Source organism: Excalfactoria chinensis, chromosome 15 (genome assembly GCF_039878825.1).
Source record: "Excalfactoria chinensis isolate bCotChi1 chromosome 15, bCotChi1.hap2, whole genome shotgun sequence".
NCBI classification, from domain to species: domain Eukaryota; kingdom Metazoa; phylum Chordata; class Aves; order Galliformes; family Phasianidae; genus Excalfactoria; species Excalfactoria chinensis.
The window spans coordinates 7733623-7760403 of record NC_092839.1 but is presented as its reverse complement, the minus strand read 5'-3'; the positions used below and the strand labels follow the sequence as shown (position 1 = coordinate 7760403).

General features: G+C 46.5%; 1 protein-coding gene across 1 annotated transcript; it reads right to left on the bottom strand.

Moving 5' to 3' along the window:
• Positions 1–2724: 2724 nt before the first annotated feature.
• SLCO4A1 (solute carrier organic anion transporter family member 4A1) lies at positions 2725–26381 on the bottom strand. Its single transcript, XM_072350159.1, has 13 exons — positions 26321–26381; positions 18295–18380; positions 14794–15697; positions 13902–13992; positions 12995–13116; positions 12661–12772; positions 8368–8522; positions 7544–7739; positions 6833–6998; positions 6012–6184; positions 5631–5695; positions 5354–5502; positions 2725–4529 (listed from the first exon to the last, which is right to left on the bottom strand). Exons 3-13 carry the CDS (start codon positions 15554–15556, stop codon positions 4380–4382), a joined length of 2142 nt encoding a protein of 713 aa, XP_072206260.1. The 5' UTR covers positions 15557–15697; positions 18295–18380; positions 26321–26381; the 3' UTR covers positions 2725–4379.
• Positions 26382–26781: the final 400 nt, after the last annotated feature.

The following is a 26781-nucleotide window of genomic DNA, read 5'->3' as shown; positions in this document are numbered from 1 at the left end:
GACCTACAAAGCATGGGATTCCTGAAAAACACTGATAAACTGCTCTGAGCCCTCATCAGCTTTCCTCCCTGTTATCTGATTCACACAAAGGCAGGTAGCACATGCTCAGTGCCAGGCTCCCCAGAGGAGAGAAGAAATGAAGGGAATCTGCTGCACTGTTTTAGCAAGGGAGAAGTCTCAGAGCAGATCCAAGCACAGTATTAAAAGGATTGCAGAGAACCAAATGACCTCAGCAGCTGCTGGCAGGGAATTGTGGATTATCATTAAAAAAAAACCAAAACACAACAACAACAACAAAAAAGGAAATAATGTTTTAATATGCAATTAAATAAAGATTAATCATCCATCATCAAGCCCCAGGTTGGCTTTCTTTAGTGAATGGCTTCAAGGGGAGCTGGAGTTATCCAGAAACACCAAATTGACCCCAATTGATGTAAGAAGGCACAAACTTAACTGAGCCAGCAACCTTTTGCAAAGTGTGTGAGTGCTTCGGTGTCATGCTTTGCTGTTCCAGGTAATGACAGCTATCAGCTGGCCATGCAAAAAGGCCGGCCTGTCTGCCTGCTGCTTTCAGAACATCCTGCAACCACCGAGCACCCACAGCTTATACTTCAGTTGCCGCAGACTTGTTGCTCAGTGAACTAAGTTAATTGCCATTAGCTGTGAGACCACAGAAGGTCAGGGACTCTACAGCAAAGATGACAGCACAAATACACCCATTTCAGTGCACGTATCAAGATCTGCCTTATCTTGATCTACACCAGCTGAGGATCTTTTTAGTACTCACCAGCAGCAAAAAGTCCACAGATTTGCTTCCATCCTTAGGAATGGAGGCATGCGATGATGCAGGTAGTTTAGCCTTCCTGCTGAATATATTTTTCATAGCTGTTGCTTAGATGGCTGGAAGATTTTATCTATAATGCCTCAAGGTCTGAGACAGCTCATGGTATTTAATTCTTCTTTTGAGGTGGAAGGCTTTATCTGTGCTTTCACAGGCTTTCAAAACTTCACTCTGCTCAGAACAGGCTTTGTACTCCTAAGCCAGGTGTACAGTTGAGGAGGAGGCTGCTTTTGTTCATTTTATTTTTTGGCATTTATTCTGCTCCAAATGAAATGATTTTGGCTGAAGGAAATGTCAGCACATTTTTCTCCTTTGGATCCTCTCAGACTTGGGATGTAGCACAGGACCCCATAGTGAGGCTTAGGATTTTTATAGGCAATTTTTGCCTGTCTTCATCATAAAGTGAGCTGAAAGGCTTGGACCAATAATGATCACATCTGGGGGAAGGAGAAAATCACATGGGGAAAATATCAAGAAAGAAACTGCCTTTTGATTGATGCTTTTCTGCTCTCCATCCCTGCCTGGGAAGGAGAGGCTTCAAATGCACATTAATCAACTTCCATAAAGATAATTCAGGTGCTCTGTTTGGACCCCCAAGTGTTACATCACTTCCTGATTACAAGTGATATTTGTTTTCCCCGGATATACCCCTGATTTCCTCTTCTAGATGCCAAAAACTTCACTTTTGACATTATTCGGATCTTTTAAAATATATTTACAATTTTGGCGGTGCCGAAAATCCAGTGCTCCGATCTGTTCCCTGGAGCAGCCAGTGTTTGCTGTAACAGCACAGGGATGTGGGTAGTGCCGGCGATGCTGAAGCCAACTCCACAGTGCTGCTGTCTCCATTGCCATCTAGCGGCACCCAGAGCTTGCATTCTTCTGCTGAAACAAAAAGAAATCAACGAAACCCACATGAATCAGGTGGCTTCTCCACCATCACCCCATTGTAAAGTGCATTCTAACTATTTGCTGCTCCCACTGACAGAGCCCTGCGTGGTACCACAAGGTATAGGATTTGCCTGGTCCCTCTGTGCACTCTGGGATGGGACAAATCAGGGCAGGAAGCCCTTCAAATCCATCTCTGAACTGCAGGTACAGCTTTATTTGCTGCTGTTTAAAAACCTTCAGGAAGTTTGCAAACTCTTTGCTTGGGAAGAACAGCTCATTGACTGCCCAGGTTGTTGCCTACAGCAAATAGCATGCGGCTCTCCCTGCTCAACGCCCTATAAGTGCTCTCATTTGTTTTACCTCCCTGTGACATTTCCTCAATACCAACTGCTGTTTGTTTGTATTCTCAAACAGCGTGAATCATCCCTTCAGTAGACCACAGCAGACGCAGGACTTTGCCCTCATTTACGTAGCATGGGTCTGGGAAACGTCATGTGGTTGTACAGGGTCACTGTGGGTGAGGATGTGGCAGCAAAGGCCTTCCCCTCTTGGTCCTTCCTCAGCAACCAATTAACTTATTTAACTTATTTGCTATTATCCTCCCTAGAAGGAAGGGTACATCACCACAAGACACACACCTTCAGGGTTTCAGTGTCACCTGCTGTCCCAACAGTTGGATGGATCCTGTTAGGCTGATGGAAACACACACATAAGCACCACTGAAATACCCATCACATTTCTAGGCCTTTTATAGCAATATAATACTTCATAAGGGACCAGGAAACATACTCTCAAAGATCTTGTCCCAAGTTACCTGTTAATAACCTGTTAATGAGATGGGAGTGCCCTGTTACTACTTCATGAAATCCATCCCTCATCAGTGCCACAGCATAAGGATAACTCCCCTCCTCCCTCTCCCACCGTGTTTTGTTTTGCTCTGGAAACAAAAGGTTCAGATAAGGCTCATTTAATAAGCACAAGGATCGCATTGTGATGTCTGTATATATATTTATATATTAAAAAAATTTCTACCTTTCATAAATACATCATACATAAAACATGTTCCCAAAATACATTCATGCGTTTTCCCCTTTTGAGATCCCTGCTTGTACCCCAAACATCTGTCAGTTGGGAAGGGCAAAGAGGGAAGAGAAACTCATGTCTGCAGGTGCCTCCAAAACCAGGCCAGGTTGTAAAGAAGCCTTTGGTGTCTGGGTGATGCTGAGGTCAATTCCTGCATCTGTGTGTTCAAGCCTGACCCTCTGGGACAGCAGGGCTCTCCTGCATTCTGTATTCATTGTGCCCTTCATCATCATGCTGCACCAGCTGACAATATTTAAGCAGCCAAAGGAAAAAAAATACAGCACCTGGCACAGAGCAGTGCCAGCAATGCAGCTCAGTAACATATTCCCTGTTCAACAGAAGATTCAGTGCAGCACCTCTAGGGCTACCCACAACCCTCTCCATCCTCCACAGTTGTACCTGTATCTTGAGGTTGTGCAAATGCAGGCAGACGGAGCCTCTGACCCGATGGGGGCCACTGGGGAAGCCAGGGAAACTCCAGCTGGATGCTGAAATTCCCCCCTCTTTACCAGTATTGCAGGTGTACACTCAAAGGCCACTTTGGGAACTCTGCCCTTTCTGCCTGTAGCACCACACTGAGTACAGGGCAGCATCCCCTTTCCACAAAGCTGTCTGTCATTATGGTGAGCTCTCCCTTAAGTTAGGAGTTGAGAGAAAAATAAATCCATTCTGACTTTTTGCATGTACCCATAACCAACATCGTACAGGGCAACCGAAGAGAAGCATCACATAGATCCATATCTCACATCCTCCTGCATCCAACAAACAGCAAGAAACACGATCAGGTTTTGCACAGTCCATTATAAAAGGCATCACCTCTCTACTAAACAACAAAATAAATGATGCATCACCACAGTGTAAGCCCTGCAGGAAATGAGGCAGTGAAGTACAGTGCTCAGCAGCTCCCAGGGATCTCTGCCTGTAGTGTACTGATGGATTCGTTGGACAAACCTCATCCTAAACCTATCTCCCATTGCACAGGAATACCAGCTTGCATAACTAGATGCTCTGTTTCTAAACAAAAAGGTTGGAGGATGCCAGCACAAACTGACGTGAATCTGTGTTGAAGGAAGACAGTGCTGGCTGGGCTGTCTGCTTTGCATCCAGGAGTTTAAGGGCCGGTTGTCTTTGCAATGCAGATTGCAGGACAGCAGGTGTCTTTTCAGGCAAGGAAGTCTCGTGGGAAGTTTTGCTACAGTTGGCTTTACAACTGAGATATTATGGACCGGATCCTCTAGTGACTTCAACCCCACTCACTCCATTGGAGTTACTGGTGTCTGTTTCCACTCATGGAGATCATGGTCCTTGCTTGTCACAGACAGAGAATAAAGCTACGGTAGCCCTTTATTTAAATAGAATTAAATAACTGCATATTGCATCCGCACACAACTTGGAATGTGCTTCCGCTGTTAAGTAAATAGCAAGCGCACCAGTGATTAATTAAATTATTTCTCCTGAAGTAAAAAAAAGTGATAACATTACTAATAATTAAAAACTTTGGGGCTGCATAATGTCTTTTTGTTGTATTTTTGAGACTAAGAAAGTCACTGGCACGTGCACAGCCTCATATATCCTCCTCAGCTGGGAGCGAAGGTTTGGTTTCCTGAAGGTCCCCATTGCCATTTTCCGATGTGTCTGAGCTGCCAGGGGCTGATTCTGTCGGCGGTGGTTTGTACAGCACACAGGCGATGGTGAAGAAGGTTGTTCCAAGCACCTGCAGCCACCAAGATTACAGAATGACAGAAACAAAGAATCATTAAGGTTAGAAAAGACCACTTGGATCATCAGGTCCAACCATCAGCCCATCCCCACCATGCCCACTAAGCCATGTCACTCAGTGCAATATCTGCTATATCTGGAACATCTCCAGGGATGGTGACACTGTCACCTCCCTTGGCAGCTGTGCCAATGCTTGACTGCTCTTTCTGAGATGAAGTCTTTCCTAATACCCTGTTACTCCCTGTTCTCCCCCGAAACAGATGCCCAGCCCTCACTGGGTATCAACCAGCAAAGCAGCGCGTTAGCGTGCAAAGGATTTCAAAAGCCACTTTGTCACAATAACTGCTAAACACTGCTCTCTACATCAAGTGCCTACTTGGGAGCAGTTGAAACGATGGCTTTCAGCTAGTAAATAGGAATCACACAGCAATGCTCTCGTATTTTCTAGCAGCTATCAGGAAATGGTTATTTACAGTGTGCCCACAATTTCATCATCCACTCACTAACACTGCACTTATATATTTTATTCCATTTTTTAGCAAAAAATCATTCAGTAACTGTTTGGAGATTTTTCTTATGGTGCAACAGAAGCTGTAAGCCTGGAATGTAATGGGACTTTAAAGGAACAACAGTGCCTGGAGCACCATTATCTGTTGAGAAGCAAGAGAAGCTTTTACCTTCCCTATTTCTTGTCTTGAGGTCTAATTCAGCTTTGGAAGGGAGCAGATGGGCATAGCACAGTTCAGTAAGACTGTCCCCCAGCATGAGTGGCTGCCTCCTAAGCACATGCTTGATCAGAGAGTGAAACTCCATCCTCACCTTGTAGACCAGTCCGGTGACCAGGGTGTAGCGGCTCATGGCTGAGTTCTGGTACACATAGCAGGAGCCTTGCTCACCACACTGGTCCTGCCAGAGCAGGCAGGATTTGTCGATCATTGACCCAAAGGCAATGGGGCCAGGGATACCTCCTGTGGTACAAGGGAAAACATCGTCCATTCAAGACCTCATGTCCTTTCCCCTCCACCTCCAATACAACCTCTATTGAATGTGTGGGGCACGCTCTTCAAAGCCAACACACCCCACAGAAGCACTGTACCTAGAGTTCGGACCACGATCCATTGGATCCCAAGTGCAAATGACTTTTGCCTGTCGGAGACGCACCTGGGGAAGAAGAGGGTAGTTCAGCAGCTCTGCCAGGCTGCATGGCACCAACTCTCCCTGCACCCAGCTCCCATGCCCTGCACACCGAGGTCTGTCCCACAGCAGCATAACCCTCATGCCACTGCAAGCTGGGTGACTGATGTCAGAAAAAAGAGCTGCAAGTGCTAAAATTTGCTTTCCCAGCTAGGCAATGGTGGGAATTAGCCCTTCTCTTTCCAATCCAGTAGTTCCCATCACATTTTCCCTGGAGCTTGTGCCAATGGGGTAAAATGGAGGTGGGATAACTGAGGCTTCTTGCAGAGGATCCTGGGCTTACCGTAGCGTTGCGGTCAAGGCAGGAATGCTGCTCAGGAAGGTGAAGAGGATCACCACAAACATGAAGAAGAGCAGCAGGGTCCTTTTTGCACAAGGGGAAGTGCATTTCCCTGCTTCTGCCTCACCAGGGCCAAGCAGGAGAGTTTTCTCAATGCAGCTACACTCACGGTAGACCTGGGAAAGAAAGGCTGGTGAGCGGATTGCTGGGGAGAGCATGGTGATAGTCAGGACTGGGTTTTAATAAGAAATGAATTTGGAGAGGGCAGAAAGCAGCTGGTTTTGCTTCTTGTGTGGACTGAAAAAGAAATCAGGCTGCATTCTTGATGCACCTACTTCAAAAGATTATTCAATAACAGAAATCAACATTGCCAGGCAGCACTTCAACACTCAATGTCATCATTACCTATCTAGAGCCTTTGCCTATGTCTATAAGATGTATGTTGAAAGAATGTGGAGGTGCATCATGCACACTGAACAAGCAAAACAAGCCCCAAAAGCACTGGCACAGGAAGTAGGTGCTCACCAAGCTCTTCTCCTTCTTCCCTGGGTGACATCCCATAAATGTCAGTGCAGTTTGACCCAGAGTGGAGAAAAATCAAAGTTGGACACATTGAGAAAGGTGAAGCAGGGCAACCTCCAGGAACCTTTTATCTTCCTTCCAGGTGGTTCCTGAGCACATCCTCCATCTTCTCTGTGCTGTCTCTGCCTTTTACATTGACTTGCAACAAAGCCCAAACCTGAGTATGCTTTTGCAGAGCCAGCCAAAACATTCCAAAGATAATGTACTGCTGCCTTGTCAATACACGGTGCTGTGGGACATACCTTCTTGCCATTCCGGAGGTTTTCAGACACTTTTCTGCACCCAGCATGACAGGGAGAGTAATACATAACATCATCACTTCCACAGACAGGGCTGTAGGTCTCCTGCAGGCAGCCGCACTCTGCGTTGCACACTGCTGTCAGGTTCAGCTGGCTGCCAGGCAAAGTGCTAAAGGAAACATGGGAGCAGTCAATGGGGAGATCCAGAATGGTTCTCCAGGAGTAAAAAGGGTAAAGAATGAGAAGAAGAAGAAGGGAAGGTAGGAGATGCAAAAGAGCTCTGGAGAACATAACACCAGTTCTGGGAAGGATTTCATCTCACCTACTTATAACCATGAAACAGGAACTGTGCCCTGTAGTTACAAAGGATGCTTTAGTGACCAGATCAAAAGGAGATATCTACTTTTGAACAGAAGATCCCACTTTAAGCCTATATCAGTAACCCACATTATTTGTATCTCGTGAAGACAACTGAAGAGCAGAGAGACTGAGATGTTGCTGCTTGCTCAGCCTCTTGCTGGCTTACACTCCCAGTTAAATACAAAAGTTTGGATATATGTACTCCGGGGATATAGTTCTCACACTCAATATCTGCCTCTAAGACTGACTGGACATTATCTTCCATCTCCAACCCTAAGCAACGACCAACATCAACACCATGTGTTTGGCAGTATATTCCATCTAGGGCCACACAGTACAAGACATGGTTATTACCTTCCGTTGTACATCTGGGTCACTCCTGCCATTGGCATGTTAGGGCAGTGAATGAAAAAAATGAAAATAGCTAGCAGACTTGACACCGTGCAAAGTAAACACAGTTTGATGATTCCTGAGCAGCGGAGTTTAAATTTATTCACAAGGAATCCTCCCAGGAATGTGCCTCCACCTCCAGCCGGCACAACCAGATAGCCTGAAAAAGGGAGACAAAAAAACCATAAACGGGTTTAGAAATATCAGTGAAGAGTTTCTCATTTATCATACATGCATGAGAATAACCCTTCGGCTGCTGTGTTGCTTTTTGGTGAGAGATTATAATAGTTTGCTACAATAAGTGGACCTCCATAGTTCCTAGGGTAATGTGGCTTGAACCTCATAAGGCAACTTCTTTTCCCTCTACATCTTAAAAGAGACAGTTTAAGGAGCACATCATGAATACTGATGCATGTTGGAACCCATGGAACTCAGATCAAACTTCCTTGGTTTTGAATGAAAGAGTTAATTGACGATCTTCCCATTTTCTGATTAAGTGTTCTTGTCAGAGGTGATTGTTAACATTGCCTGTTTATGTCCAAGAAGGAACTGAATACAATTGTTTCACCTTTTTCTAGGTAGTGACAGATGGCTACAGAAGTGATGCATTTCTTACTGATGTCAGTAGATAGAGCTCTGAAAACACACTTGGTACAGACACGCTGATAGGAAATGATCCTCACTGCTTAATAGTGGGAAACGATTACCTTTCTGTAAATGAATGGCAAAGTGCTTTTGTCTCATCCTTCATGACAACTGAAAAACATAGCAAAACCAGGTTTCCTTACCAAAAAGGGTAGCAGCTTCAGAGGCACTTAAACTAAACTGAGACTCCAAAAACTTGGGTCCAAACGTGGACATCCCAGCAATGAGAGTGGCTTCTGTCGCTCCCGCTAAGCAGAGGAAGATGAAGGTGGGATTCTTCAGGAGCAGCAATACTGATCTGGGAAGGACAAAATATACTGGAATTGAACTGCTGTGGCACATTTTGATTTTAGATGTAAGACAGGGCAGCATCACAACACGCTGCATCTCTTGGAAAGAAGAATCCCAATAGGAGATTTTAAAAGAGCACTGACCTTCTCCACTTCAACTTACTGAGTTCTATCAGCCACAGAAGGATGCTGAGGCTACCCTGACTTCTCCCCTTTCAACTGCATGGTGAGAATCAAGTTTGCCCTTGAGCTCTGCTTATTATAGAACACCTTTTGTGTGCCTACTGCTGTTGTTACTACAGGGCATCTGGGCTTCATGTGGTCTTTACTGCCCTTACCTTGGCCAGCCTTATAGCCCCACTAACAGATGGATCCAAGGGAATCGGAGCAACGTCAGCCAAATACCTAAAACTGGATGGAACAATATGGGATTTTTCTCTGTGGACTTCATGAAGGCACCAGATGGGTCTACATGCATGGAGTGTAGATGAGCAAATAAAAGCACTGTGTGTAATGTGATTTGCACTAAGGATGCCCACATGACCACCAATTCTATTTGAGTCTTTTCAGTGGTAATTTTCAAACATTTGGATCCAAGATGCAAAGCATGTAATAACTTCCACTCCTAAATGGGGTAATTGTGGAGGGACTCTACCTGACACCAAATCTCAATCATTCCAAGGTTGTAGCAGTCCCTAACGGCAGTTGTCCTGGGACTCCTGTGTGAAACATTTATAAGCTGGGAACAAAGTTGTGTTATATACCTATGTATATGTGCTTCTCAAGTGCACACGTGTCCTCATGAGAATAACAATCACTTACAAATATGGTTATTTATTGCAGCTCGTGGGAAATACCAAGCAAGTCTTTCTGTATGGAGAAAGCACCTCTAAAACACCTCATATCTCACGGGAGAACAGAAAGCAATCTTTCTTCCACAATCTAAGCATAGTTTTAGGTGAAGATTAACAACTAAGTTGAAACAATACATTTTATTTTTTGACCTACTGGGATTTAGTAGAGAGCCACAGATATTCAAGAAAAATTGCCATATGTCATTTATATGCAGAAAGATGATCCAGCAATAATTCCATCTCTGAGACTCAGAAACACCCTCAGGCACATGGAATGGTCTCAATTATTTCCCACTATCTCGGATATTGGACTAAGAGTGCTGCTTTGGAGGGAGTATTTTGTAACAAGCTTGAAATTCTGCCACATAACTTGCCCCAAGTTTAGCCCAGACCATTACAGCCAATTGCCCTGTTTTGGGGTATGGCACAGCCTCATCATACTGCAGCAACAGCAACTGGGACCCAGGGGGATGCTCAATGAATTGAAAGGCACTGTCAATTAACAGCTACTGCTTGGGAAGAAATGTGAAATGGCAGAACCAACAAGTGTGTGCGGTACTCAGCATCAGATATGCTAGGAATTTAGGGATTTACCTGGTTTAACCCAAATGAAGTGGACAATTCCACTATGTCAATAGAACAAAGAGGCTGAAAGACATAAGACACATTCTTACACCTTGATTTCAGTGGGCTCTATAATAACCATTGTCTAGTCACTGGGATTATCTTAATTTACTGAACTATTTAACAGGACTGATCTTTTCAACCGTGCTTCTTTCAGAAGAAAAAAAGCCTAATCTCTTAGCTAGAAAACACTCCTTGTGGGCCTTCTGACTGCTGCAGAAAACACACAATGCCTTCACCATTTATAGTTCAAGGGAAGAGAGTGGTTCCCTGGCAAAAGCATTACTTTGTGCCTGCTGGACAAAGGTTGCAGGTAGGAAAATTAAGAGGAACAACTTTCAGCATGATGAATGACCTGAGTCATTTCTTGTTTGCAGACAGAAGATGCATTTGTGAGGAAATAATGCACATAAAGCCTCAACAAAGTCAACACATAATTTCACTGTTAGCAGCAGGATTTTAGTTACACCCAGAAACCACATAATTTTCAAGAAGTCTTGACTGCCCTTGATGTTTGCAGCCAAAGTGATCTTAGGGAGTTCTGCACTACCAGTACCCTGCCATGTATAAAAGCCTCATCCCACACATCTTTACTCACACAAACACATGTGGGCACCCTTTCCTCTTGTAGTGGCCCTGTTAAGTAAACGTGGTACACATCAGAGGAGCAGTGCACGCCCAGGACTGCAAACTGCCAGACTGTAACACCGCACAGCCCCGTGCTAGCAGTCAATAGTGATAGATGAGCATTTGTGCAATCTTACAGCATGTGAACAGGGATTTTTCCAGCACACAGCAATGTCACCTACTGTCACCACCACCAGCAGGGGGATTGAAGGGAGCATTTATGTCCCAGAGGAATGAAAGACATCCTCTCCTTTCCAAACTGATGCTTCAGTAAGGCCATGGCACATACCAAAGCCACGTAGCCCAAGGGAGACAAGTGGAATACTGGCTGCAACTTTCTGCCCTGAAGATGGGCAAATCAATGAGTGATCTTCAAGCCCTGCCCTACTTGCTAGTAAGGAGCAAGTCTTCTATTCTGCCTTGCTTTGGCCCTATGTGTCTTCTCTTTGAATGCCCCTGTGCTGACATCAGGGGATGTTCCACATGAGCAATCATATGGAAGCAGAAGGAAAGTGCTCTTTTATCACGCCTTTTCAGCCCAAAAGCAAATCAGAGGGCAGAAGCTTAATCTGTCTGGGCTTTGTTCCTGTACACTCCTGCTTTTAGGGAGCACCATGAACATTATGCTCTCTTAGAAAAGACCTGATGGTGTGGAATAATACTCTATTTTATCTATGTTTCTTCTTATCTTTGTGAGACTCTTACTGTCCGTACTGTGAAGAAATATGTAGCAGCCTATCTGTCACCTAAACAAAAGCAACAGTGTCCTTTGGCCTCGCTGTGTGCGCAGGGCCACACGTACCCAAAAGCTGCAGGCAGATGTGGTCTCTTCTTTAATGGAAGTTTCCAGAACAGCAAGCCTTTAAGGCACTTCCCTTTTATTAATCAAAACCAGGGAACACAAATGTCTGCTGGGTTTTTGCATTCAAAAGAGAAGAAATAACTGAGGTTTAAAAACAAGAAAAAGAAGCAGGTTAAGAGCTGGACTGATCTGAATGGTGTGAGATGGGCCAAGGTGCCTTCAGTGCTCATTCTTAGGGCATGAGGCGTGAATGGTCCCAGGACATCTCTAATCACTACTAGGACAGTCCTCACTGGGAATAGTAGGAGCTTTGTTCAAGGCAAGCAAGCAAAACATAAAACCCTGAATTCATCCCTCCCTGCTGCCCAGTCTGTGTTGGTTTCAGTCATAACCTTACCATCATTTAAATGCAGGTTTTGAATTTAATTTCCGTGTGGAGAATAAGTCATGACCTTAGAAAATGGCACCAAGTCAAGTATGCCATTTAATAAGAGCACTGAAATCTATTCCATGTAATATTCTTCATGAAACTGCCTTAACCCCTGGTAAACTTTCCATGAGGTCCCCAGGATTTTTAACTACCCTTCACTATGTGAGTACCTGGGTTACTCAACATGGATGGAGTGCTGCTGACAGCTCCTGCACTGAGTGCCTGTTTCAGCCCTCCTCTGCCTGTACAAAGTCTTTGCTCTGGCAACATGTCAGCCATCACATGCAGATGCAAACTCCTCCCTAAGAACGGTCCTGGGAGAAATGCAAAAATGAAAAGCCCCTTTATTGATGGCAAACTCGCCATCCAAAATGAAGCGATGCCCAGATCTCTCTACAACACCCACAGCTTCACTCTTAGTTGAAGCCGAGCCAAGTAAACAAAGAAATATCTGTATTTAAATAAAACTCAAAACAGCAACAAAAGAAGATCATAAATGATTTCAAAGATCCAAGACTTAGTCTAATTTTGGCCTCTTACTTGTTTATACCCAACATTCCAGGATTCCTTTAAACCATTTCCTACCAAACCTGTGTAAGTGTGCTTGCCCACACAACATGCCCCGGGATTTCACATGTTGTTGGATCACTGCTTTGCAGGAAAGCTAAGAAATATTAACACATAAATGGGATCAGAAGATACAGAGGCAAAACAAACAAAGAAGCCTGAAAGAGACAGTGAAGGAGGTGTCTGTCTCTACCAAAATGAGCCAGCTCTCTGCACATCACCCTCTGGGACAGCTTTCTCACCGAGGTAGGTCTTTAACTGTTTTCCCAAAGTCTGGATCTGATGCTTTTTTGTGGCTCCCATCCTTCAGCTGATGAGCCTCCGACACCCTCATAACAATATACCTCTGGGACCCTGCAAACGAGAGGCAAATGGGAACAAAGAATAGGTGAGACTCGAGATATGGTGTTACCAAAGGGGTAGATCTGCAGCAGGAAGACAGGCAGCTGGAGAGCCGAGGGGTGAAATTAATGTATTAATTAGAATTTGAACACAAGAAGCTCATCCTCCATGTCCACCCCTGTCTCTCCAGCTACAGGAGGGTGCAGGCACAGCACCACCCCACCAGCTGCCTACCTGGGAGGCGCTGGGGGTAGCCCAGGATGGGGATGGAGATGAGGAGTGAGGCAGCTCCAGCCCCCAGGAAGCCGATCCACCATGCCCCGACCCATAGTGTATTCTCTGGGGAGATGTCGGTCCTGCAAGAGACAAACCCAAAAGGACACAAGGGAGAGAGGTGGCGATTTGAAACAGAGAGGGAAAGCTGGGCACTGCCCTCACTAAGGCTGGCCGAGGCTGGGGGAATGATGGGGACATCCCTAAAGGAAACTGCCACTCCTGGAGAGTTCTGCCACGTCCACCATCTGTCCTGCCTGACAGATGCACAGCACTTAGTGAGCCTGAGAAACTACATCATTTATTTCTCTTTTCATCTCTCACTTGCATATTTCACCTCACCCCATTTCATTTCTGCTTTGGGGTTTGCAGTGAGCCTTGTTCTATCCAAGAGCAAGACAGCTGGTGGAAATAACCCATCCCTTCCCCAAAAACCCACTCAACCATTGTAGCCCATTCATCTGCCATAGGGCCCATGGGCTAAGAGGTGATAAAATAAATTAGAAACCATAAACAGCAAAGAGAGACCAGGCATTGTGGCCAGATAGCCAGGAGGAAAAGCTGCACTGCTGGCAGCCTGGCCTGATGGGGGAACTCATTCAAAAAATTCACCTGCTGCTCCCAGCCTCGTTACAGCAGGCAGTGCAGCATAAGGAAGGATTCAGGCTGACAGGTTCATGAGCAATTCTCTTCCAGTGACAGCATTAATGCAAGCAACCATTCCAGCCTCAGCCCCCCCACAGAAATGCTGCTGAACACAGCAGGCATTTTCCCCACAGTCACTGTGTTATTTTTCTGGATATTTTTTACCCCAAAGAAAACATACAGCATAAAGGAAAAGGAACAAGATTATTTTTTAGCCACTTACTCTCTGCCAATTTCAGTATAAATATTTAGAAACATTCCTCCTACCAGATAACCCGCTGCAGGCCCAAGGATTGCAGCAGTGTAGAAAACAGCTGAAAGAAAAAACAAACAGTGTTAGAGAACCTGCAGAACTACAGTGGATGAGCAGCTGATGGGGAGAGCTGGCACCCACAACATAACCAGCAGTGCTGAGGAATGAACAGCCTGGAGAAGAGGTCTGTGGAGACCTCGTAGCAACCTTACAGCATCTAAAGAGGGGCAATAAGAAAGGACAGTCCCTTTCATTGGGTCTTTTGTGGAACAGGTTGCCCAGAGAGGTGGCAGCTTCTTTGTCACTGGAGACATTTAAGGTCAGGCTGGAGCAGGTTCTGAGCACCCTGCTGTAGATGACCCTGGTCATTGCAGAAGGGTATGATCTGACAGCCTTTGAAGGTCCCTTCTAACTCAAATGATTCTACTAATCTATGGATGGAGCATCCTTTCTCAGTGAAGCTGCCCTGTATGTTGTACCAGCAGCATCTGAACAAACATTCCTCCCGTGCTCTGGCACTGAAAGGACAATGCCTTGCATGGACGTGATTGATGGCCAGAGAAAGGCAGTGCCATGCACACGGGAGAGATTGTCCCAGCCAATGGCTGTGCCAGGAACACCGGCACCTCCTGCTCTGCAGGACTGCAGGAGAGAAAATGCCCAGCTGCACTTGCAGTGCCTGCCTGCCAATAACTATAAGAGGGGAAAAAATAATGAAAACCTCCCAAACAGCTGCTTCTCTCTACTTATCATCGTGTCTGTCATCAGGAACAAAAGACTTGGAGCACCTCTTGTGAAAGCTCCTGGGGCTGCCAAGGCAGATGGAGCAGACCTCCCCCCACCCTCTTTGGCAGCCACTCACCAATGTACACAGGGGAGTAGTTAGTCTTGACGTTTTCATCTAAATAGGTGACGCCAAGCGTGTAGAGCGGCGTGGCTCCCATCCCGTGCAGGAACTGCCCCAGCATGAAGACGAACCTGTAGTTGGAGAGGCTGGAGGCAGCCACGGCACAGGGCAGGCTCTGGTTGGCAGCACAGATGCCCACCTCAGCTGAGGAGCGCACCTCATAGCGGCCCGTGGTGAAGTGGGGCAAAGCGAAGAGCAGGGAGCCCAAGCCCATCACCAGCACACCCCAGCCCAGCCACCGTGGCTTGTGGCCATTCCCCCCAAAGTAGCTGACGAAGGTGAGGCAGAGGCAGGCAGCGATGTCGTAGGAGCTGGCAATCAGCCCACTCTGGTAGCTGCGCAGGTCAAAGCGGCGCTCGATGGAGGTGATGACCGTGTTGATGAAGCCATTCACTGTCATGCCTTGCAGGAAGGAAGCAACGCAGAGGAAGAACAAAACGCCCTTGGAAGTGTTGAAGAGCTGCAAGCAGCCGGGGGTGAATCCTCCCCAGCCACATGCCAGCTCCTCCTGCTCAGCTGAGATGTATTTAATGCCTTTGGCCTCGCAGAGGGGCAGCTCGCAGGACTCGGCACCGCTGGGAGTGCCATTGCTCAGTGGAGTCCCACTTGCTGAGTTGAAGGCTGAGCTGTCCTCACCCACAGGGGATGGACTGGGGAAGACGAGTGGCTGGGAGAAGTGGAAGCCATTCTCTCCCGTTAAGTGATGGGGCTTTGCCATGAACAGTACAGCAGAGCGGGTCCAGTGTTGGTGACTGTGGCCGGGGATGCTCTGCGGGATGGTCAGCGTGTGCCTACTGTGGGGCTGCGAGTTTTGGCACACACATTAGATGGTGAAGGGCTGAGCCAGGACCATTGTAATCTGTGAATAGAGAAGATTTACAGATACTTTTACTACTACTAAAATCTAGAATGGTTTTTCCTTTCGCAGAATGCTTTTTCTCATTAAGTACCAGCATTTCACTGTGCAGTTTGGCTGCATGCGTGCCTTCCACCACAGTGTGCTACTACTTCAGGGATTGGGGTTCCATTAATGGTACAGAAAACTATACTTACAGAATCATAATATCATGAAGGCTGGAAAAGACCTCCAGGCCACCAAGTCCAACCCCAGCCCAACCCACCACCCCACTAACATTTCCCTCAGTGCCACATGGTTCCTGAATGCCACCAGAGACAGTGATCCCCCCACCTCCCTGAGCAGCTTCTGTCAGTGTATCACTGCTCTTTGGAGAATAAATGATTCCTGATATTCAACCTGAATGTCTCCTGGCACAACTTATGGCCATCACCTCTTATTCTAAAAGATGAGCATTAAAAACCTAAAGACCATCTCCTTGTCTGCTGAAGCCATTCATCACTTCTCCCTAAAGTTGATCCCAGTTTGATGCTGGACCTTTCTCCTCTTAGGTACAGCCTCTTTCCCTTCCCTTTTACCATGAAGAGAAATTTGTGTAAAGCTGCAAGTTTCCCACTGTTAAAAGTCCTTTGGTCTCTCTTTCACACTATGCCAATAACAGTTTATAATTATCCTGAGAAGTTTCCACAGTTGGATTGATTTTATCCCAGGCCCTGAGATCTGTTTACAGCTATTCAGTAAAATCCTTTCTATAACTAATTAGACTACGTGCTGCTGCAGAGCAAGCTGGAGGGCACAGGCAGCTGATGCTAACCTGATTACCAGTGCAGACTGCCTTCTTTCAAACATTCCCTGTGCTGTCCTTGCATCCCAGCACCTCAACACTGCAGAAGAACAGAATTTTTTTACAAAAAGAGCATTTTTAGTTCAATGTTTTGGCTGAACTATAAATGATGTAAATGAGAAACTTCTCCTTTGAGTGCAGACCTTAAATATGCAACAAATACTGGACAATGACTGCTTTATTACAGAATATGTTCAAAGTGTTCAGTATTTCCCAACGTTTGCTGCCAATATTTCTTCAAGAGCCTCCTATAAAACATGTTCCTCTTCAGATTGAGCCCATCTCATGTTGCTAACATGCACGATGGAGAGCCAAGGGCTCCCAAAGGGGCATCCAGGGGGAAGCGCTCGTACTACATCTATCAGCAGCAGGATGCCTCCATCGGTACATACTTCATGAGCCAGGAAAAGATTAGAGAACAGCATTAAAGTTTTACCATCTTTAAAGTAAAAGTAGGAGGAATCTGGCTCCAAGTGACCTCAGCATCCTCCCTTCCGACTTTTGTTACTCTCGATCCTATTGAGTTATCAGTAAACACGGGATGAAGTATTTTCATTGTATCTCTCCCAGGAGCAGCAGATGCCTCCCTCGCACCCAGAAGCCTCATATTCTGCCCCAATCCCTGTCCTGGCCCTCTGCACTGCATCAGCACAGATGGGTTGCACCCAGTGCTCCAGGCAGGCAGCCCAATGCTGCACGCTGTGCCCACCACGCTGCCTGCTATCTCACCAAGTGTTTCTAAACTGGAACTGACACATTCACTGGGAAGATTAACTTCCATGTGAGCCATGTGCCACTTTAGGACAAAATATAACCCTTAGGGGAATAAAAGATGCACACACACCATAAAACTTTACTTTATGTCCTTCCTAATAATTGTTATTCATCCACTTAGTGCTTCTCGTTCATCTCTGTTTTTAATGACTCAGCTGGTGAGATCTTTTTTTGCTCTGAACCAGTCCCAATAGTATTATGTCAATAGATGTCCTCATTTTGCTGCAAGACTTTAACTCATTATTGTTATTATTTTTGAAGACATACAGCTGATTTCAGGCTGCCAACAATACCAAATCAACACTACAGGCAATCAAAGCATGATCTGTATCCTATAATGAAATTCGTAAAGATTAATCTCTCCCCAATATTTAGCATTAAATCAATAGCAAAACTGCAAAACTTAGAAGTTTTTTATCAGTTGATCACTTACCCAGTCACAGGACCCATTAAAAACATGTTTTGTCTCTGCTGAGGCCTGTGGTTAATGTCACTAATTAACTACTAACTGGCATGCGAAATAATCCTATTTGCTGAAGCATGCCTTGTGGTTGTTAATCTTCCCTTTCACTCTATGATATTTTACTTTCGTGAGGCATTGTTGTGGCAAGTAGCATCTATTCATCATTTCTGCTTTCCAGGTGGCAGATCTCATAATTCCTTCAATCCTATGGCATCACACTTGTGAAGAGAATAAAAGTGATCTGAAAATGTGCTGCAAACCAATGGGGAGCAGCCACTCTCCTTCCTGACCTAGAGGAGAGCCTGCCCTGGCTGTATGGCCAACCTGCCTTCAGGAAAGCTCCCATCCACGCATCAAGCTCTGCTATCACTCCACACAGGGATAAATTCATCAAGGCTCAGATGCTTAATTTCTTTTAGTAACAAATAGTGAATTTGTCTCTCACTTGGCTTGGAGGATTATCAGTATTATTCTGCCGCAGCTGATACACACCATATGGATCAAGCGTAATCCACTCACCGGTTTACCAGGCAAAAGCCTCCCAGAAGCGAGACAAATCCACGCTGTGGTCCTGACAACACGACTGTCCTCGAGGGCTGCTTCAGCTGAGAGGGAGATAAAAGAAGGCGTGCGGTGACTGGGATGTTCTCTGCATGTGCAACACTGCAAACTGCTGTCCTGGCAGCTGGGGAACTTTACTCAGCTCCCAGGGATGTGAGGACCTCCTTTTCCAGCACACTATTACAAAGCCTCCCTTCGGCTGAGCAATACGGGGGAGGCTGCTGTTGCCAGGAGCAGCCTTTCATCAGCAATTCCAATAGGAACAGCATCATCCTGCACATGCACTAACGTTTCAGGAATGAGAAACACACCCCGAGAGCTCATGGATACCTAACGCTGTGCTCCCCACCGGTGACAGTGCTACAGGTGCAGTCCTGCCAGGGTCTGAAGCACAGAACCCAGCAGCAGAAGCTGGCTTTAAAATATCATCGGAACAAGGACACATTTATAATTAAATAACGTCCATCTCGCAAAGCTTAGCACTCACAAAATCCTTTGTATGTTTTCCAAGCGCCCTTCCACATGCTGGCAAATTAATGCAATAATATGCAAGAAATCAGGAAGGTGGCTTGGATAATTTTCAATTAGCTGCTTGAAAATGCTTTGAAGATAAATCTAGCCAGATTTTCTGAGCTTACTTATTTGTTCCAGCTTATCTGTACAAACGCAATTGGCTGCAGCTGCCTCAGCCCATCTTCAAAAACTCGCCATGCCAATACACAGAGCAGATTTAACCAGGCAACAATATTCTGCTGCAGCAAAGATTAGCCAGACAAAAGGTTCCTTTATGCTATAATGCCTAACTCCCTTTCCCTAATGTCATTCTTGCTTTAATGTCTTTTTTTCCTTCCCCTAAGTTTGATCAATGATGAGAAAGTTTCCACACTAGCACCGCGGATGCAGCACCAGTATTTTCCCATGATCTAGATCTATGCACATTATTTTCCAGCATTTGGATTCTTAAGGACATCTAAGGAAGCTCAATATTCAGGACAATGTTTCTGCATGAACCACGAGTCAGCTTTTCTCCACGACTGTCACTTAGTTCCTATACATATCCCTTCTTGCTTCCAAGAAACGACAATTATGGCAAATCCTGGATGAGATGACCAAACTGAATGAGCCAAACTATGAAACGCCATTCTTTGCAACAGTAACAAAGCCTCTGCCTGGTTTTCTACATGCTTCTCTGCTGCATTGCTGCTGTAGCAGGCTTTCCATTGAGATACCACCATCTGGCTTTTTTTCACCTGAACCATCAATTCATGGTTCAACATCAAGCTGCTCTCCTCCTGCAGAGGATCAGGAATCCGTTTTGGCTTTATTGTAACATAGCAAGTGCAGAAACGCAGCTGTTCTTGCAGCTATAACTACCCATACCCTAGCTCAGACCACTGCCCCCTTCTACCACTGTCACCCATGCAAAAAAGTCCACCCAAAGCAATCCAGAGAAACATGTACATGTCCAGACTTTCCATCACTGCTGCAGTATGGGAAGAAAACTACACAAAATCCCAGGCATTACAAATTCCTGCACACAAGATCTGCCACAGGACAAAGCTTCTACACCACTTTTACATGTTGTGGGCACTGGGGTAGGATGTCAACATCCAGATTAACTCACGTTTTGCTTCTTCTTGAGAAAAGACTGCTTTCCAGCAGCTCTTTTCTACAGCAGGTGGGCTTTCTGGGGCCATCCATGACCCATTTGCTCTACCAATAGAGCACAGGCTGAGGGACATCTGCTGCTCACAGCCTTCTAAGACACATCCTCCAGCTCTATGCCATGCTGCTGGTCTGGATTCCTACCCAATTCCTGTCCTAACCCAGATAACACAGGGATGAAGAGAGCACATTAGAAGAGATAAACACATTGCAGGGATAAAAAAAAAAAGCACCACAACACACAAAAACAAAACCCACAAGGTGCATCTCCCAACATTCACCATCCGCAGAGAGCACACAAGTCTCTGAGACAGGCTGAGAGTAGGGCAGAGAGACAGAGCCAATATAGGAATGATTCAGCTGAGGGAAGAGTATTTCCCACACAAGCTCACTTTTTTTTTCCAGATCAGTCAGCAAGTAATAGCTTCCTCCAGAGCACAAGCTCACTGGTGCACACCGCTTAGCCTGGATCTTGTTTAACATTCAGTGATGCTCTCTAATCCTCCGAGGTATTAGTCTTGAGATTCCTGCCAAGCACAGGAACAGCACAGCACTCCCAGACAGCACTTAAATGAACTTGCTGCTTGAAATGGGCCATTTGGCACTCTACCATAGAACTCCAGCTGTTCCTTTTCTTTTTTTCTTTTTGTTAACCTCAGATGAGCACCTAGGAAGGCACTATAGCATGCAAAACAGTCAGTTAAATAACCCTGATTTCTCTTGTCTCCGATGACTCCCTGCGATGTCATTCCACGTTGCGTGGGATTTCGCTCTCAATTACTTGTTTAAAAGTTAAGTATCTACTTGGAGGTGGACATTCCTATTGTCTCTCTGTGAAAAGATCACCAGGTCCAGCCTGTTCGTGGCTCTCTAGTCATGTCTCCACCATCACTATTTCCTGTGTTTCTATATCACCCATTAGTGCAGATATGATCTGGAGCAGGAATGGGCACATAATCATATTTCTGTTGGATTAGCCAAGCATATTATTTTGAATATACTCTGGTCTCCTGTTAGCTACAACAACAGAAACCATATTTGATCTAGCACAAAGCCAGATGGTGCAAAATGACCCCTTGGGCATAAAGCTGATGTGACACACAAGGGCATTCAGACCAGACCAGTGCTCAGGGTCATGTAGCTGTAGGACTTCTCACTCAGCATGTGCTTCCTTGAAGCCTCCTGGCACCAAGTGCTCACTGTTTGCCCCTCCAACAATGAGCTAAACAAAACTGTCATATTTCATTCACTTAAAATAAACACCACATCAGACTGGGGTTAGTTTGCATTTGATCACACAACACATCATGGTTTGGAAAACACGTTCTAATTGTGCAATCAAGAGGAAATGATGATCCCTGTCAAAGGAATCCTCCTTCTCTGACTCAAAATCTCAAACCATATTATAACCACAAACTACAACATAGTGATGAGATTTGGGCAGGAACACAGACCCGAAGAGAATGGGTCAGAGATTGAAGGTAGCATGCAAGTGGTGTGCAGGACTGCTGGTCACTGCAAATGGGGACAGGCAGAAGCTATGTGGTGAGTACTATGGCCTGAGAATTGTAGGAGGCTTTGAGAAGCCAGCCTGAAGTCATCGCTTCCTTAGAAGCCTCCAAAATGTTCAGCACTGAGTCCTCACCAATGTCTTTGCTGCAATCCTCTATCATGGCTGCAGCCATGACAATGCAGAAGGCACAGAATGCCTTAGGGATGGCCAAAAAGCACAACACAGTGCACATGGGCAGTTGTGTTATGGCCTGATGCTTCCACGTGGCTGAGCTCAAGGAATAAAAATCACTGCTGACCAGAGGACATGAGATCAGTTTGGGAGATGCTGGTGGAAAAATGCTTGAAGCCAGCAGCACAGATCAGCACCAGCACAGATGATGTGGTGAGGTGGGCCCATAGGATGGTGTGTGCACAGGTGTGCATGTGCTCTGCCAGCACAAACACTGCTGGCTTTGCAAAGCTCTTGCAGGATGGCACTCCTCTCCTCTCACAAGGCCCAATCAGGCCAGCAATTCATTCCCACTGCCAGGGAACAAATTGCTGCCAAATGGTATTTCTTCCTGAGATAAAGGAATAAACAGGCATATAATGTTCCCATTGTCAACCCAAAACATCTGCTGGAATTCAGAGGGGTTTGCTGTCCCTGCGTGCCCACACGGCCTCTGCTTTGTACCCTCCGTGCTCTCACGGATGAGAAGCGAAGCCTCAGAGAGCAGCTGTGAGGGGACAGATTTACTCACAGATCTGAAAAGTGCCTCCAAGGGATTCCTGCTCCCATGCAGCAGCACGGCGTGGTTCTTGTTTCTGACTCGGGAACTTTTTGGTTTGCCTTGCTGAGGACCTGCCTGCCTCAAACAGCTCCTGCAGAGTCCTATAAGGCATGAACACAGCCTAGTTACTTACTTTGCACTTATTTTCATTCCATTTCTTCAGCATCTTTAAGTTATCCCTTCAAGGTTTTCCACCAAATAAGAGGAATACACTCTAAGGGGCTCATGAGCTCTGTGGGGCAACGCTGTAAAAAAGCCCCACATCTGGCTTGAAGGGTCAGAATCCTCCTCAGCACTGAGTCCACTCCAGCAATACAAAGCTTAAAGCTTCTTTGAAAGCAGTGACAGGCAATCCCTTTCTGGGGGAATTCTTATGCTAACATGAAGCACTGTGGCATCCGCCTTGGCCTCCATTATACCAAAGCAGAGCAGGAGCAGGTCAGTCCCACAAGGAGCCAGACTCAGGTCATCTAGATGTATTCTTTTCTATCTCTTAGCACCATTTAGAAAATCAACCCCTATCTCAGTGTACCTGAAGCGCTCGAGTTCACAAATGTGAAAGCGTATCTATAAAAAAGCCAAAAAGTACTTTTTTTTGGCTTATTTTCAGCCAGAGCACTGCAAAGTCGAAGTATCTTTTGGGGGAAAAAAAAGTGTTTGGCTTTGCTTTCTCCACATGAAAAAGACTCCCAAGGTCCTTCATACCACCTAGCAGTGGATTAGCAAACCTTGTCAGCATTTCATTTTCATGTTGGAAGAGCCAAGCCAAGATCTGAGAATTCAAGTGGTTGAAGACTATTGACACGACGCAGCAATATATTGCACATATAAAAAGATGAGGAATCAAATTTAATTTTAGTGTAAATACACAAAGAATCACAGTGAGTCAGAAGGGACCTTTAAAGGTCATCTTGTCCAGCTCCCCAGCACCACCACAATGGGAGATCAGCCTAACATCTTTGTTGCATCAAGAATTTCCACCTTGCTGAACACCCAACAGGGATAACAAGAATAAAGCAGACATTTCCCACCACAGACATACTCCCATTGCTGGTAAACCTGAACTGGAATGATGTTATTTTTGGTAGCAGCAATATGGTAGTTGCCCAGATTTAGCAGTACTGCTGCCTGAAGAGAGTCTTACAGTTAGAATAACATCATTCTGCCAGTATTAAATACTACACTCACATATCTCAAGTTCTTGTCAGTACAAACAAAAGGCCTGATGTAACAGCTGCTGGTTAGTGGCCCTCTCTGAGCGCTCATTGACAATCACTCATCTCCACTTCTGGGGTGGGATGGGCAGTTCTGCCTGGGGTTCATCAAACAGATGAGCACTACGTTGGAGCACAATCCATGGAAAGTGTTTGCAAGAATCTCTTTGCTCTTGGATCGCCCAATTTAGCATCACTGGGTTGCTGCTCAAGGCCAAGACGGCACGGAACTAATTAAGTCATGGGGTCCTCTAGCACTAAATCCTTTCTGAAAAGGGTGAGAAGCAGCTCCAGTAGCAGCTCTTAGGGCAGCTGGGGGAGCTGCAGACATGCTGTTCTTGTGTGTCAAGCATGGGGCAGGAAGAGATGTGGTCAGAGCTGCTGTTGTCCCAGTACTGCTCATCGGTAAGGAGATCAGCCCAGAAGTGGGCCCAGATAACGCAGTTTTTGAGTCCTGGGAAAACAGAACTCGTTTCATATCAGGCACTGAAGTAAAGACTGGAATATCAATGCACTTCAGAGCATTACCCACCCTGCATGTGGGTAACAGCCCCTGCAACCTGTTCTAACACCAGCATCCTGTTATCAAGAACAGAACCCAAAGGGGAAAGGGAGCGTTCCCCTTGAAACCATGCCCAGCACCTCACTATCCTGAAAGCCCAGCACCAGGCTATCAGCTCTGCTAAGTGCTGCCATGCATCTTACAAAGCATTTCCACTGCTCATCATCTGCATTAATGGGACTGAGCAAGACTTAAAAGTCCCAGGGTCTGAGTAATCAATGCTTGAGAAGCAGCTCAGAAAACAGAACTAAGAAGCCCACAAACCCAAATGGCAAACCAGAGTGTTTGACACCTTCACCCATGGGTTGTGAGCAAGCTCTCAGGGAAAGGCAGGTAGCAGAGCTTGGTGCACAGTGAAGTAAAAGGGAGCAGAACAAGGGCTCAGCAGGGAAAGAGCAGAATGATCCAGCACAAAGCAGAGTCATGAGTCACACTTTAGGCTGCTGCAGGGTTTTAAGACCCAAACCAGGAGCAGAACCACAGCGTGCCTCAGGCACACAAAAGAGACTAAGGCAACCTCTAGGGGGTTGCAATTGGAAATTGGGAGGGGGAGAGCAGCTGGATGCTGATCTTCCTAAAATAGGGGTTATTTCTTTTGTTGATGGCTGATCCTATCTTCCTTCTTGTCTGTGAATCTCTAATCCCTGTAAAGATTTCTAGTAAGCACTTGCTCAGGCGGCTCCTAGTTCCCAGAGCCAGGAATAACTACCTACCACTGGCTCCGATCGCTGCTTCCAGTGTCATCCCAAGGCAGGATCTCCACAGAGGTAGCCCAGGGCTGGATCCATGTAGTGCTGTCCTGAATGGCTCCTTGCACACCTGGGCATACCCATGCTGTGCCATGCTAAGCATGGGGCAGGTGTTTGCAGTCAGCACCAGCATAGAGAGCTGCAAGCATTGCTTCACATCATTTGTGGTAGCCTGCAGGCTGGACCTCTTTGCATTAAAGCAGCTTCACTTTCTTTTTTTTCTTCTTTTCATTATTTGACTAAACCCCTCCCCCACTCACCCTGTTTCATCCCCTTTCTCACGTTTACAACGGCTCAAGGCATATGTCTCTAAAGATCTCCTTTGTGTTAGTCCGCCATCAAATGCGATTTCAATGTGTGCTTTTACAACCAAGCAACTCCATATAGGAGCCCAGAATTAGGTGGGGAGAAGTGGAGGTGCCAGACTGGGATAACTTCAAGTTTGAAGTGTGTTACTTGGTAAAATCAAGCATCCTATAGAGTGCTTATAAAAGGGACATGCAACAAACTCATGTGATGAATGTCCACAAGAGTCTTCTGAGCCCTCAGAGCTGAAAAGCACGTTTTTATTACAACAACACTCCAGATTCATGTCAACTGAGCAAATAGGTTAGCATAAGTAAGACAGGTCAAACAATGAGAGCACTCCAATTTCAGCCCAGCACGCTGCCTGTACCTTCCTTCTCTAACTTAGTTACAGTTCCCTTGAAATAAGGATGCCGGTATTATTTGCATCCCTTTCACTTGCTGTAAGCATCGCTGTGCCATGCCTCCTCGCCAGCTCTTCCTACTTTCCACTCCTTCTGGTGGAGACCTTTCTAATTGCCCGTAGAAATACGGTAACGGGAGGGGTGGGGGAAGGGGAGAAAAAGAAGAAACGATTCAATCCTGACGAATTTCAGTTACATGGTGGTAAAAAAATACTGCGCTGAAAGACCAAATGGAAAGTCTCGACTCGCGTGCGTCTATTTCGGTGATTTCTTTTTTTTCCCTTGAAGCGAGACACGCGTTTCCGCACACGATGACCACACAACACCCGCACGGCACCATCCGCTCCCCGAACCCCGGGAGAAGAACCCCATCCCCGCTCCCCCATCCCCGCTCCCCCATCCCCGCTCCCCCATCCCCAACCCCGCTTTCCCGTCCCCATCCCCGTTCCCCATCCCCAACGCGGGGCTTTTCGCACGCTGCGGCTCCTCCCGCTCCCATCCCCGTCGCCTCGGGGCTCCCCGAACGGTGCAGAGCTGTGGGGAAGGGGATCTCATCGGGGGTCCAGCCGCCCCTAAAGCCCACACTGTCCCCAGTTCGCCGGTGCACCTAAAAGCCTCCGGTATCACGAAGCAGCCAGCAGCTCGCGGTACCCACCCGGTGCCCCTCCATCCTTTCTACATCCCTCCATCCTTTCTACATCCCTCCATCCTTTCTACATCCCTCCATCCTTTCTACATCCCTCCATCCCTCCCGCATCCCTCCCGCATCCATCCCGGTCCAGATCCCCCCGGTCGGTACCTGCCGTCCCTGCCGCCGCTGCCCTCTCGTCGCCGCCCCACGCTCCGCTGCCCGCATCGAGGGGGTGGGCATTGAGTCCTGATGGATGTGAGCTTCCTCCAATCGGAGGCGGAGCGCGGAGACGATCCGGCCAATGGTGGGAGGGGACGCAGAGGGCAAAGTGAAAGTGGGAGAGAGGGTTGGGGGGAGAGGAGAGGGATGGTTGGGGGGCGGTGGGGGGGGAGAGGGAGAAGGAGGAGAGGTGTGAGGGAAAGAGGGAGCAAAAGTGCCGACGGCAAGGGGATGGAAAAGGAAGGGAAAGGGTGGAGACCCTGGCTAGGGAGAGGGCAGGTATGAGAGAGAGCAGGTGCTTCATAGGAAAAACGAACTATTGCCCTATTGCTGGAGGGCACTGCAGCCTTCCTGCGTCCAGGGTGTGCTGGGGGAGCTGTGGGGTATGGCCAGGGGGAGACCTCAGGGGA

Excerpts from the sequence above, each read along its gene's own strand:
- SLCO4A1 (XM_072350159.1), bottom strand. The coding sequence starts at position 15,556 with ATGGCAAAGCCCCATCACTTAACGGGAGAGAATGGCTTCCACTTCTCC. Across the intron at positions 5,696-6,011 it reads GCCTTGACCGCAACGCTACG|GTGCGTCTCCGACAGGCAAA; the intron begins GTAAGCCCAGGA and ends CTTCTTCCCCAG. Across the intron at positions 5,503-5,630 it reads GATCGTGGTCCGAACTCTAG|GAGGTATCCCTGGCCCCATT; the intron begins GTACAGTGCTTC and ends CTTGTACCACAG.